The 14639-nt window shown below is 41.4% G+C and overlaps 1 protein-coding gene across 4 annotated transcripts; it reads left to right on the top strand.

Moving 5' to 3' along the window:
* Positions 1-958: 958 nt before the first annotated feature.
* On the top strand, positions 959-14335 carry TLR4 (toll like receptor 4). Of its 4 annotated transcripts, none has more exons than XM_032307695.1 (4): positions 959-1325; positions 7384-7550; positions 7656-7681; positions 10862-14335. In XM_032307695.1, the coding sequence occupies exons 1-4, from the start codon at positions 1233-1235 to the stop codon at positions 13030-13032; spliced, it is 2457 nt and encodes an 818-aa protein (XP_032163586.1). In that variant the 5' UTR covers positions 959-1232; the 3' UTR covers positions 13033-14335. The 4 variants fall into 4 exon arrangements, with proteins under 4 accessions (XP_032163586.1, XP_032163585.1, XP_032163587.1 ...); XM_032307696.1 differs by lacking the exon at positions 7656-7681 and adding an exon at positions 4510-4606 and having other exon boundaries at positions 1238-1325; positions 10791-14335; XM_032307694.1 differs by lacking the exon at positions 7656-7681 and having other exon boundaries at positions 960-1325; positions 10791-14335.
* Positions 14336-14639: the final 304 nt, after the last annotated feature.

The raw sequence follows: 14639 nt of genomic DNA, 5'->3' as shown, positions 1-14639 counted from the left end.
ACAATAGCTACCAATTTTTGGAAACACTGACAAAGCACACACTATGCTAACCACTTTATGTAAATTAAAGTTGATCAGGCAAAACAAATGTGATCATCTCCATTTCAAAGACCAGAAACCAAGGCTTAATGGCTTGCCTCATTTGACTACTATCACATGACTTGATTTTTACAACTTTCATAGATGTGAGTATCTGTTGTGATGAAAATCACTGTCCCATTTTGCAGACTAGAAAGTAAGCATCAATAGTAGCCATGGGGCCACAAGTTACCCAAGCTCAATTTGAATTTCAGTGTATGTGATACTTCATTCCAATCTTTTTCCAATATCCCTGTGCTTTTCAAATGGTGGTTTACTAGAGCTGCACTTTCAATCAGTTTCAGAATCAGGAGTTTCTTCACAGGATTTCACAAGAGCGGCCATTACTATGGGCTGAATTATATTCTCCTCAAAATCCCTACTGAAGTCCTCTAGTACCTCAGAACATGACTGTGTTTTGGGACTGGACCTTTAAAAATGTTTGCATTTTAGAAGGTAAAATGAAGTCATGCAGGTAGGTCCTAATCCAAAATGGTTGTTGTCTATCTAAGAAGGGGAAATTAGGGCACAGATGCACAAGGGGGAGAGACCAAGTGAAGACAGCCACCTGCAAGCCAAGGGGAGAGCCTAATCAAGCCCACTGACACCCTGGTCTCAGCCTCCCAGCCTCAAGGATTTCATAAGCAAATGTCTGTCCTTGAAGCCACCCAGCCTGCAGTAATTTGTCATGGTGGCCCTAAGAAACTAATACAATACACAGGGCGAGTTTCCACTACTAAAGCGAAACTGGAAAGCCACCATCCTGGATTGTTGCACAGGCCGTTGGACCGGTCTGACTGTTTTCCCAAGTTCACTAAAACCGGGAGGTCAGATGACTTCCCGGGATCAAAGCCAACTTCCTCTTGCTCTTACTTGGACCACTGATCTGCAGACGTTTTGTTCTTCTTCTTGTAACTTCCTCTCCTGTGACTGGGGACATAAATATTAGAGAAACAAAAGCCCAGAATGCTAAGGTTGCCACTCTCACTTCCTCTTGCCCCTGAACCAGCAGCAGCACTGCTCTGAATATCTTAATCATCCTGGGGCACCCAGCGGGGCAGAAAGAAGGCGGCAGTGCCCCGGTGACCACCCCAGCAGGCGGATACAACGTGTCATGTTTCACAGAGCCACTTCTGGGCAAAGAAAATGCCAGAATGATGTCTCCTACCCGCCTGGCTGGGATGCTGATCCCAGCCATGGCCTTCCTCTCCTGCCTGAGAACCGAGAGCTGGGAGCCTTGTATGCAGGTATGTGGCTCTGAGTCAGTTCTTCTCCTGGGAGATTTGCCTTGCTTCTGAAAAACTGCTCTCTGCCTAGAACTTCCCACTGTGGCTCCCTCCTAGCTGGCTAGTTTCATTTGCAACAAGGAGTCAAATTACCTGAAGGATTTGAAAAGCTACAGGGACCGAAGAGTTCATGGTATATCGCACCAACATGCAGTCCGTGGATTCATGGCCCATTTAGGACTTTTAGGGCTAGTAGGGGCTTTACATCAGAGAGATCTACTTAAAATCACTGTTCTTTGACTTCTGGGCTGTGTGACCTTGAAGAAGTTATTAAACCTCTCTGAAGCCAGTTTTTACATCTATAGCAGACTTATAATAACACCTACTTTAGTAGAGAGTTGTAAGAGGTCTGCTTCTTGTCATTTCTTTCTGCTGGTGGATTATACTCTCAGCTTCAGGCACTTACTTTGCTCCTTTCAATCTTGGGAAGGTGTTTTGTTTTGTTTTGTTTTGCCTTTTGTCTCTTAATAGTGAGAACTTTCTAAGTGGAGTTCAGACTTTTAGATCTAGCCTTTTCATCAAAGGATGAAAAGAAATGAAATTGGAAAAGAAAAGTGGAGAGAGAAAAATAAAGAAAAAAGACAGAGAGAGAGAGACAAACAGAGAAGGGGGAAAAAGAGAGAGAGAGAACCATGTAAAATGACAGCTAATGTAATGGTTTCTTTCTTTGTGAAACACCAACTAACTTTTGCGTAATCTCATTCATTATGGATCTCTTTTGTTTTCCCCTGTGTGGACTTCACAAGTGCTTAGAAAGCCCATGGTAGGACCCCAAAACTGAGGGAATGTCCTGAGATTTAGTGTGTGGCCGGGTCAGAAACTCAGGAAAAGTATAACCAACCGAAGTCCTGAGAATGAGAGAATTGGTGAAATAAGACACTTTAATATATAACAAAGATGAATTCGTCATCTCAAAGTCCTCCCTTCCTCCAACACTCTGCCCAGAGCTCTGCTCATTGTCTTCTCTGTGTCCATCCTGCTGTTAGGTTAGGAATAGATCCTCTAATCAGTCACCCCCAGATAAAATCACACCTTCCCTTCCCTTATAACCCATATTCTCAGTCTCCAAAACCTGTCCAACCCTGCCCATTCACTCAGTGTCATCCTAGGGTAGGTCCTCAGTCTCCCTTGCCTTGATTCTTGGACAGTTACTGGTCTCCTGCTTCTTGCTCTCCTTTCCACTCTAATTCATTCTGTACATTTTTGTTTGTTCTTTATTTGTTGTTGTTTTGCCCAAGGTCCAGTTCTAACAAATTGCCCTCTTAACAGCTTGTTATAACTTCTGCGTGCTATTAGGACAGTTTGCTACCTAAGGGCCTTTGCACTGACTATGTCCTCTGGCCAGAATGCTTTCCTCCTAGATCAGTGCTGCCCAAAGGTAATACCATGTAGGTCACATGATCTTATTTAAATTTAAACAATAAATGTAACTAAATTTAGCCAAATTTTTACTTACCTAAATTTTAGCTGTTTATTTATTTCTGGAAGTTAATAATTGTTATTGTATTTACTGACTATTCCAATGTCTTTTTTTCTCCCCTAGAGAAAGAGAAAGAGAAAGAGAGAGCATGCCTGTCTGTGAGTGAAGGGAGAGGGGCAGAGGGAAAGGGAGAGAATCCCAAGCAGACTGTGCTGAGTGTAGAACCTGTCAGGGGGCTTGTTTCACAACCCTGAGATGAAAACCCGAGCCAGATTAAGAGCCAGGCACTTAACTGAATGAGGCACCCAGGTGCCCCCATTCTAATGTCTTTATAAGTTTTGGGTTGTTTTTTTTTAATTTAAATTCAATTAGCCAACATATAGTACACCATTAGTTTCAGATGTAGTGTTCAATAAGTCATCAGTTAAACATAGCTTTAAATTTAATCACATTGAAAAACTAAAATTGGTAAATCTAATTTTAATAATATTTTTATTTAACCCAGTATATTCAAAATATTATTTGAAAATGTAATATATACTAAACTATTAATAAAATACTTCACATTCTTTCTTTGGTACTGAGTGTTTGTGATTTAGTATGTGTTTTACAGTTTCCCTGTCTCTCAGCTTGGACTAAATGTCTCATGCTCAATAGCCATGTGTGGCTAGAGGCCACCATTTTGGGCAGTCTTAGATTTCTTCATGACTTAATCTCTCACTTCACACTTGATCTTAGCCAAAAGGCCGAGAAGTGATAAATCCCTCACTTCATTTATATTTCTGCCTAAATGTCACCTCCTTTTGGAAGTAGTCCTTGATCACCTCATGTAGAACTTGCCAACCCCCATATTTCCTTCTAATCTCTAAATGCTTTATTTTTTATAGCATATTATTAAACATATTTTGTGTATTTGTTCATTTGTCCTTCCCTTTGAAATAGGATCTATAAGTGAACAACACCATTGCTGATTTTTATTTACCTCTATATCCCAGTGTTTCGTTCTGGTCTCAGCCTATCAGTAACCCATGTTGTGGCTGGACCAGCCCCCTTTGGTTCTTTATGATTGTAAGATACCCTTAAGAGATGACCATCAGGAAATTTTGAAAAACTGGAAGTTTATTACTCTGAGACCTGTAAATTACACAGCACAAGTAGGGCCACCCAGCAATACTGAGGGTAAAGAGAAAAAGCTCTCAAGCATGTGAAGTTCTGTTGTTATTGGGGTTAAGGAGGGGGAACTAGGGTTTCCCTGGCTCCCTCTTTATTGGTGAATTTAAAACATAGAGCAAGGATTGAGGAAGGGGTGGTAGAAAGAAAGGGCAGGAAGAAGGCCAAGTGAGGAGAGGTCGCCTGGCTCTTTATCTAGTCATGTGGCTGGCATTGTGTTTCTTAGAGATAGCCCTCGTTGAAGTGGATGCTTCCCTTGTCAAAGCTTAAATCAGGCAGCTGCAGTACAAGAAAAGCCAACTGTGAAGGCTTACACTACACCCAGCACCTAGCACATCGTAGGTGCTCAACTTTCACACGTTGTTTGATTAAAAGCATTGCCACAGGGCTCTGGCTTCCCCACGTACTTAGGTTTTACCACTCCTACTTCGTACCAGCTGCTCTGAGTTAGTTGCCATCTCTTCTTGCTTACACTGTTCTCTCCCTCTTCCTCTTGCCACGTATCCGAATCGTACTCATCCTTTAAGACTCAACTTGAAATCCTCTCTTTCTCAGAAGCCGTCTGTAATCCCTGGATCTGGAATTGATCGCTACCATATATGAGCTAGAGGAAATTGTTGTCCAGGCCTGGTTTATGGTCCTTTTCAGTAATGTGAGTCCTGTTCCTATCTCAACTCTTCCTCTGATTGTGAGATCACGGAAGTCTGGAGCCATATCACATGGGTCATGGGTCATGGCACTGTCCACAGCACTTAGAGAAAATGACTACAATTTGAAGATTTAAGCAAACCTTCATTCAATCAGTTATTAATTCATTTATTCAATAAATAGTAAGCACTAACCATTTTCCAGGTACAATTCTGAGTGCTGGAGCCATAGCAGAGAGCAAGAAAACCAAAGCTTACACCCTAATGAAGGAAATGAACAACACACATGGAAAAATCACACAGATAATTTATGATAGATGGTGATGCACTGTGCGGAGGTAGATGGAAGGGAGTAAAGAAAGGAAGCCTGGGGGCACCTGGGTGGCTCAGTTGCCTAAGCCTCTGCCTTCGGCTCAGGTCATGATCTCAGGGTCCTGGGATAGAGCCTCACATCGGGTTCTCTGCTCAGCTGAGAGTCTGCTTCCCCCCCCCCCCCCCCCCCGCTCTCTACTTGTCTCTCTGTCTACTTGTGGTTTCTCTCTCTGTCAAATAAATAAATAAATAAATCTTAAAGAAAAAAACAAAAAACAGAAGGAAGCCTGTCACCATCTGCAATTACACAGTATGCAGTATGGTCTGGGAGGCTCCTATAAGGGACAGCATTTCAGGAGACATGCCAATGAAGCAAAGAGTTGCACATGTGACCTGTGATACTTTATGCATATTACTTCTTCTCTCTGAATTCTTCTTTAAAAGGTTTATTTGAGAAGACATACAAATGGCTATCAGACACATGAAAAAATGTTCATCGTCACTAGCCGTCAGGGAGATTCAAATTAAAACCACATTGAGATACCACCTTACACCACTTAGAATGGCCAAAATTAGCAAGACAGGAAACAACGTGTGTTGGAGAAGATGTGGAGAAAGGGGAACTCTCTTACACTGTTGGTGGGAATGCAAGTTGGTGCAGCCTCTTTGGAGAACAGTGTGGAGATTCCTCAAGAAATTAACAATATGACCTATGACCCTGCAATTGCACTACTGGGTATTTACCCCAAAGATACAGATGTAGTGAAAAGAAGGGCAATCTGTACCCTAATGTTTATAGCAGCAATGGCCACGGTCCCCAAACTGTGTAAAGAACCAAGATGCCCTTCAACAGACGAATGGATAAGGAAGATGTGGTCCATATACACTATGGAGTATTATGCCTCCATCAGAAAGGATGAATACCCAACTTTTGTAGCAACATGGACGGGACTGGAAGAGATTATGCTGAGTGAAATAAGTCAAGCAGAGAGAGTCAATTATCATACAGTTTCACTTATTTGTGGAGCATAACAAATAGCATGGAGGACACGGGGAAATGGAGAGAAAGGAGTTGAGGGAAATAGGGAGGGGAGGTGAACCATGAGAGACTATGGACTCTGAAAAACAATCTGAGGGGTTTGAAGTGGCGGGGGGTGGGAGGTAGGGGGAGCCAGGTGGTGGGTATTAAGGAGGGCACGTATTGCATGGAGCTCTGTGTGGTGCAAAAACAATGAATACTGTTACGCTGAAAAGATATATAAAAAAAAGAGGTTTGTTTGACTATTAAAGTATATAACATATAAGAAATAAATATGCCCACATGAGACAGGGGGTTAATAATAACAGCTAATAATAAATGTTAACATTTATTGATCATTTTCACCTTAATAGGCATCGAGATAATCTCTTAAATACCTTATTTCATTTAATCCTTTTAACAGATTCTATTTTTTAAAATTTTTTAAAGATTTTATTTATTTATTTGACAGAGATCACAAGTAGGCAGAGAGGCAGGCAGAGAGAGGGAGAAGCAGGTTTCCCGCCAAGCAGAGAGCCCAATGTGAGACTCGATTCTAGGACCTGGGATCATGACCTGAGCTGAAGGCAGAGGCTTTAACCCACTGAGCCACCCAGGTGCTCCTTGGGTTTAAACACAAAACCAAAGTTAGATAGTTTAAGGAAGAAATATTGTTAAAGAAATCAGAGAATTCATAAATTAAATGTGAGGTTAGAGTAAGCGCTTACAAAGAATTTGGGAAAGTATAATGGAAATGAACACATGAACCAAAGGAGCATAAACCATTCGACTTTGTTTACTAGGTTTCACCATTGGAATCCACACATCCTAAGGATTTTTCCCCATTTCTGTATCACCTTCTCAAAGATCAATGAGTCAAGGGAGAGAATGTCAAAGGCAAAAATTGAGCTATGATTGTGATGTGGACACCTTAACTGGTAGTCTTCCCAGGGCTGTATACAACTGTGGGGTTCTTAGGGAAAAACACTTTGCCCCAAATCACATGGAAGAACTGGGTGAAATGCAGGACTTTTGACTCCAAAGCCTCAGCTCTTTACTACTTCATTCCACTGACTCCCTCTAAATGCTGCCATCGTGATAGAAGAGGTTAGAAAACCAGGGACATAGTAGGTGCTCCCTGTTCCAAATCTGGTGTAAGAGATTATAGAAGTATAAAGTGAGTGAACGGATGAATGAATGGATGGGTGGATGGATGGATATATGGATGGACGACTGGATGATGGATGGATGATTGGATGACAGATGGGTGGATGGACAGGTGAATGGCTGGATGACAGATGGGTAGATGGGTGAATGATCAGAGGATGGATGGATGGATGGCCCCTGTGCTTATACTGGAGGTCTCCAAGGTTCTGGCCTAGGAGAGGAGAGTGGAATAGGCAGTTAAGTTGCATGAATTCAGACACTGTATTTAATATGTGATCATTGCAGGTGGTTCCTAACATTACTTACAAATGCACGGAGCTGAATCTCAACAAAATTCCCAACAACATTCCTACATCAACCAAGAAACTGGACCTGAGCTTTAATCCCCTGAGGCATTTAGGCAACCATAGCTTCTCCAACTTCCCCGAACTACAGGTGTTGGATTTATCCAGGTAATGAATGAGATTTTACACATTGCCCAAGGTAAAATGCTCACTGTTCTATCACTTCATTCTTATGTCAGGAGTCTCATCTTTATTCACGTATTCATTCAACAGATATCTTACTTGCTGTATAACTTCAGGTGAGCCATCTCCCTTCTCCTGATCTCATTGCCTTATCTGTGAAATGAGCAGCTGGATGAAAAAGTTTTTAAGGACAGTTCTACTTTTTGATATAGTTTAAGTCAAGGGAGAAAGTTGACTCAAACTCTTTCACTAGCAGATGATTACTAACTACTTCCTATATATTATACAGTCTGCTAGGAAACAAGAGTATGTTGATATATACACTTCAGCTATTAAGCTATTAAGGTGGGCATACACACCTGAAAGAAGTAAGCTGTTACAATCCTGAGCATGGTGCTAATCACATAGTGGGCATGCAATAAATGTTATTTAATTCTGATTCTGGATTTTGAACCTGAGATAGGATGGCAATATAGACCAGTTAAGTGATAAGCTGTGCACAAACTAGAGGCAACATATTGTGTTGTTCAGAAAAGGGGGGCTTCTCTGCAGTGGGTAGTGAAGACAGATGTCGTGAACTGAGTGGAATTCAAATATGTCTAGAATATTGAAAGTGGGATAGAGGATAGGGAAAGAAGAAGATATAAGTAATCCAAGGAGGATGATGACAAGATCAAAGGAAAGTATCTATTGTGAGAAAGAGCAGTGACTAAGATTTTCTTTTCTGATGCAGGGAAATTTATCATTTATTAGGGCAGGTGAAAGTATTATCATTATTTTGGGGGGTAATTGAATCCTAAAACTATTATCATCATTAGGCCCATATTTTAATAAACTATACTAGATAATGAATCATATTCTCTGTAAGAGTTTGTGGAAAATGCAGAAGCATTTTATATATGACTTTTTATTATAGAAACATGTATTAAATTCTAAGATCATAGCATGAAAATCCTCTTTATAGTGGGTATTTCTGTAGAAAGAAGAGTGGACATTTGATGTCTTGTACTCTAACTTGGAAACTGACAGAGTATGTAACAAAGGAGGAATAGAGCATTTTAAAGCCAGTGGGATAAGGCATAGAGCTCTGTGGGGGTTAGAAGACCCAAGCTGGGCCCTCCTCTACCATTTACATCTGTGTGGACTGAGGCATGTGACTTCATCTCTCTGAGTGTCAGTTCTCATATCTGTGAAGCAGAAAGGGTGAAACTTACCCCACAGGGATAAATGTGATAATGAATATTAGCATGTATATGTATTAAGAACCTTACAGAGTTTATAAGAATAAAAATATTATTATAGCACTTCATTAGTTTCTAAATTTCAGTTTTCTGAGTAAGAACTTTGTCAAGGACTATAGTTAGGATACACAAATCATTCCTCACCCTTTTTAAAACAAGAAGTAGTTTCTCATCAAACAATATCCCTTATAATTCATCTTTGATCCACACCTACACAAGGAACTTCCCTCAGAGGCCTTAACAATGTGCCTGGAGAGAGGACAGGTCCCCTTCTGGTTAACCAGGAGGATATCCTGGCTTCAGACAGGAACAAACATAGTACCAAAGATATCCCTTGCCTTTTTGTATTCCTTCACAATGTTCACATATAGTAACTCAGCTAGTCCCCTAGACAGCCTTTCATTCCTATGGAAACCTATTGACATATTTGTTTTCTTTTTTTAGATGAAGAAACTGAGGCTCAGAGAGTTTTGGTAATTTATCTACATTCATGCTCTACATTTTTTGAAGTTTGTTGGCAGCAGAGATCCATATTTGCATCTCCTCCTTCCAAAGTTAAATGTTCTCTTCATCTTCATGCTCTACTCCTCCAAAGTGATGAGCTCCCTTTGATGAGACAGAGACACAGCAAGACTCCTCCAGTCTTGCCTAATACCTAAGATTACAGGTTATACAATTCTAGACTGGAAAGCAACGTGAGAAATAATCGAGTTTAGCTCCCTCATTTAGAAAGGGGATAACTGAGATCCACAGAGGTATGAGAAGATCACAGAGACACCAGAACTGAGATGTCTTGCCCCCTTTTCCAATGTTCTACCTGTGACACCCACCACCCTCCATCAAGCTGCCAGTCAATAAAAGCTTGGGTCAAAATGCTTTTTATTACCTCTGACCCTCATGGAGGGGATAGGACAAGTAGAGAAATTGTAAATGTAAATCAAGTTGGACTAGGAAATAACTCATTTGCAAATGCTAACTGGCATGTATCTATAGTGCTAGCAAGAGGCTTGCCATTTGTTGGCTGGGTAAGAGCCTTGTCTCTACGACACTTCCATGAATATTGTATAGAGCATAGCTGCCATTTCTCTTGGGGCAAAATTCACAATGCTTTTCCAGTCGGTAAGCCTCTGCTTTGTATCCTTCTTTCTCCACAACCTCATCTCACACACCCTCCACCCTACTCTGTACACCAGACACAGAAGTTTCTCATGGTTCCTCCATGCATCATGGCTGTCACCTACCTCAGGGCTTTTGTATCTGCTCTTCAGCTCACTTTCTTTTCTTGGTAATTCCTGCAGATTTTAACTGATGTGCTCTCAGAGAGGTCTGCTTTGATCTCCCTTGTCTAGGTCCATTTCTTTAACCTAAGGTTTCGGAGTACACATTCCTTTTCTTCCACTGAACTCACTTCTACCGACTGTTTTTAACATTTACCTATAACTACAACTACAAATATATAGCTAATATATATGGAGAGCTTTGCATAAACCTTGAGGGTATTTGTGACCTTGTGTGTAATTTTTTTACATCCTTGAAATGGACATTTATCAGTCATTTTTCATGCCTAAGAGCTAATGGCTATCTTCATCATCTGTACCAATCTGAGGGATAATCACAATTACATGTGGCAGGAAATGGCTGAAGTTAACCCAAGGCAGTTACATACTCTACGAGCCATACAGTCTTCATGTGCCCCAATTATTGATCTTTAACTGATTTCCTTCTGAGGGATGTCCTGTCTCTTCTTAGCATGTGTGCCTTGTATGACAAAAAGAGTTTGTCATTGTGTCCAGTACGGTAATACTGAATCCGTGAGGCTTCTTATTTGCTCATGTCATCATCTGTCCTGCTTCATGTCTCTGTCAATGAATATTCATATGTCATGTCACATCTCTGTGAAGAGCTAGAAGATTGGTATGGTTATTCCTTTTTGACTTTTAATTCAGCAGAAATATTATATAATTTGTATCTCTTTTCCCTATAGGTGTGAAATTGAGACCATCGAAAATGACACGTATCAGGGCCTAAACCACCTCTCCATCTTGATATTGACAGGAAACCCTATCCAGAAGTTTTCCACAGAAGTCTTTTCTGGACTCTCAAGTTTACAGACTCTGGTGGCGGTGGAGACAAACCTACAGTCTCTAGAGGACCTTCGCATTGAATATCTCAAAAACTTGAAGGTGCTTAACGTGGCTCACAATCTTATCTGCTCCTTCAAGTTACCTGAATATTTTTCTAACATGACCAACCTGGAGTACTTGGATCTTTCCAATAACAAGATCAAAGTTATTTATCATAGTGACTTGCAGGTTCTACATCAAATGCCTCTACTCAACCTTTCTTTAGACTTGTCCCTGAACCCTTTATCCTTTATCCAACCAGGTGCCTTTAAAGAAATTAAACTCCATGAACTGACTTTGAGAAGTAATTTTGATAGTACAGATGTAATGAAAACTTGTATTCAAGGTCTGGCTGGTTTAAAGATCCATCACTTGGTTCTGGGAGAATTTAAAAATGAAAGGAACTTGGAAAGCTTTGACAAATATCTCCTGGAGGGACTGTGCAATGTGACCATTGAAAAATTCCGGATAGCATTCTTTGATGAGTTCTCAGAGGATATCACTGACTTATTTAATTGTTTGGCAAATGTTTCTACAATTTCTCTGGTGCATCTGTTTTTAAAGAGACCACGATACCTTCCTAAAAATCTCAGATGGCAACGGCTGGAAATGGTTAACTGTGAATTTGAAGAATTTCCCAAATGGGAGCTGGACTCTCTCAAGGAGTTTGTTTTCACTGCCAACAAAGGCGTGAGCACTTTTACTGAGATGAAGCTGGAAAGCCTTGAGTTTCTAGATCTCAGTAGAAATGACCTGAGTTTCAAGGGTTGCTGTTCTTACATTGACTTGGGGACAAACAGACTGAAGCATTTAGATCTGAGCTTCAATGATATTATTACCATGAGTTCTAACTTCTTGGGCTTAGAACAGCTAGAATATCTAGATTTCCAGCATTCCACCTTGAAACAGGGCAGTGACTTTTCAGTATTCCTATCACTCAGAAACCTCCGTTACCTTGATATTTCTTATACTCACACCCAAGTTGTCTTCAAAGGCATTTTTGATGGCTTGGTCAGCCTCCAAGTCTTGAAAATGGCTGGCAATTCTTTTCAGAACAACTTTCTTCCAGATATTTTCAAAGACCTGACTAACTTGACCATTCTAGACCTCTCTAAGTGTCAGCTGGAAGGGGTGTCCCAGACAGCATTTGGCTCGCTTCCTAAACTTCAGTTGATAAATATGAGTCACAACAACCTCTTGTCATTGGATACACTCCCTTATGAGCCTCTCCCCTCTCTCCAAATTCTGGATTGCAGTTTTAATCGAATAGTGGCCTCCACGGAGCAAGTACGACAGCATTTCCCAAGTAATCTAGTTTCCTTAAATCTTACTCGGAATGACTTTGCTTGTGTTTGTGAACACCAGAATTTCCTGCAGTGGGTCAAGGACCACAGGCAGCTCTTGGTGAAAGTGGAAGAAATGGTGTGTACCAAACCTTTAGACATGCAGGACACGCCCCTGCTGAGTTTTAGGAATGCCACCTGTCAGAGGAGCAAGACTATCATAACTGTGTCGGTGTTCACCATACTCATGGTTTCTTTGGTAGCAGTTTTGGTGTATAAGTTCTATTTCCACCTGATGCTTCTTGCTGGTTGCAAAAAGTACAGCAGAGGCGAAAGCACCTACGATGCCTTTGTTATCTACTCAAGCCAGGATGAAGACTGGGTGAGGAATGAACTGGTAAAGAACTTGGAGGAGGGGGTGCCTCCCTTTCAGCTCTGCCTTCACTACAGAGATTTTATTCCTGGTGTGGCCATCGCCGCCAATATCATCCAGGAAGGGTTCCACAAAAGCCGGAAGGTTATTGTTGTGGTGTCCCGACACTTCATCCAGAGCCGGTGGTGCATCTTTGAGTATGAAATTGCCCAGACCTGGCAGTTTCTTAGCAGTCGTGCCGGCATCATCTTCATTGTCCTGCAGAAGGTGGAGAAGTCCCTGCTGCGGCAGCAGGTGGAGCTGTATCGCCTTCTCAGCAGGAACACTTACCTGGAGTGGGAAGACAGTGTGCTGGGCCGGCACATCTTCTGGAGACGACTCCGAAAAGCCTTGCTGGATGGTAAACCATGGAGTCCAGAAGAAACGGCGGATGCAGAAAACAACTAGCATGAAATGGTAACCTCTGCCTGGGGAGGAAAATCTCCCATGGGGCTCTGTGCCCAGCTGGACCCAGGACTTGTTCAGTTAACGAGTACTAAATGCTGCGATGTCCCTGGCATTATGCTAGGGGCTGATGGTTCAGTGGTGCACGAGGTTTACAGGACTGCTGACCTCATAGAGTTTAGTGCAGAGGGAATAATAGTGTGCTAAATCACATACCTCCAGGTGCATGCTTCCACCAGATCAGCTCAGGACTCCATGGCATGGAAAGTCAACTCAATTCTTATCCCATCAAACTCAATTAGATCTAAGAGATGGGGCCCCAGAGAGATCAGGAAAAGATGCAATTCTTCACCTGGGTTTTTGGAATGGAAACTACCTCATGTTTTACATGCTAGCTCTCTTAAAGATGTTTGGGCAGTTTTAACTGAACAAGGTCTTTGCTCACCTTTCCCTCTTCTACTGAATGCAACTTAAATTCCACTCAACTCAGAAGACTCCTTATTCAGACCCCTTCGCCTCCACTTGAAGTGGGTTTCTTTACAAAGGTTAAAGTCTAGTTACTGATTCCCAAGGAAATCTGATTAACACATATCCACAAACATCCTGGCCGTTCTTTAGTATGTTCTATTTATTAGCGAATCGTGCCTGGTGCATTTTTGTTTTTACAAAAATCCAGTTCTCATTTTTCATGTTTCCTCTATAAACTCTTATCATAAATAAGACTGTTAGAGACATGCTGGAAATTTCCATATTTAAGCACTATCATTCAAGCAAATATGTAAAATACACTCCATCACTTTGTCACTTGATGTCACTCTAAAAGTTATTTCCTACTAGGTTATGACTGTCATGAAGGAAACATTAAAATAATTTGGTTGAAAGTGGCACTTATTTTAATAGAAAGGGACAAATCCAAATTCCCAGTTCTGTAATAAGCAATTCGGAGCTAAGGGTATGCCAAGAAATAGGTTGTCCTGGAGGGCAGTTCTTAATGGTCCCAGAAACACAGGGCTGATACAGCTGGGATGACCACGCAACACGAACCACAGCAGTCGCTTCTGCAGGAAATGAGTATTTGCTGATGGAACATTGACTTGTCCAGGGGATTATGAAATAGTTCAAGGTGGGAAGTGCACACTGCTGCTTCCTGTTGAGTACTACTCCCCATGACCACATTCAGGAAAGAGTAGATATTATCACTGAGAAAATAGTCTCACTGAGGTTAATGTGGTCATGTTAAGGGGAATTCTTAGAAGAACACACACCCTTCTTCTTCTGCAAGAACAATAAAGTAATCTGGAAAATATGGTTGTCAAAACTGAAAACATAAAACAGAACCCAGGAGTGTGTTTGTGGCTGTTTCAGAGTATATTTTGGTTGGAGCATCACTGGAGTTGTTGAACATGCCTGGGTGTGCTTATAGGTCTTACATGGCAGTGAAAGTAGATCTGTGTCTCTGTGTGCATGCCTCTATGTGTTGCTGTCTGTGTCTGTGTGTATGCAAGAGTGTGTGTGTCTGTGTGATCATGTCTGCATGGAACAGTGTGATTCTATTGCAAGGGGAATATGTGCATTTGATGTGAATGTCCACAGCTGTTTGAGATAGTTTC

The sequence above is a fragment of the Mustela erminea genome, chromosome 12 (genome assembly GCF_009829155.1).
Source record: "Mustela erminea isolate mMusErm1 chromosome 12, mMusErm1.Pri, whole genome shotgun sequence".
NCBI lineage: Eukaryota > Metazoa > Chordata > Mammalia > Carnivora > Mustelidae > Mustela > Mustela erminea.
Note: the sequence above shows the minus strand (reverse complement) of the source record. Positions and strands in the feature narration are given on the sequence as shown.

Bases quoted from the DNA above. Each gene is read 5' to 3' on its own strand.
- TLR4 (XM_032307694.1), top strand. From the start codon at position 1,233: ATGATGTCTCCTACCCGCCTGGCTGGGATGCTGATCCCAGCCATGGCC. The intron at 1,326-7,383 runs GTATGTGGCTCT...TGATCATTGCAG, and splicing joins GCTGGGAGCCTTGTATGCAG to GTGGTTCCTAACATTACTTA. The intron at 7,551-10,790 runs GTAATGAATGAG...TTTTCCCTATAG, and splicing joins CAGGTGTTGGATTTATCCAG to GTGTGAAATTGAGACCATCG.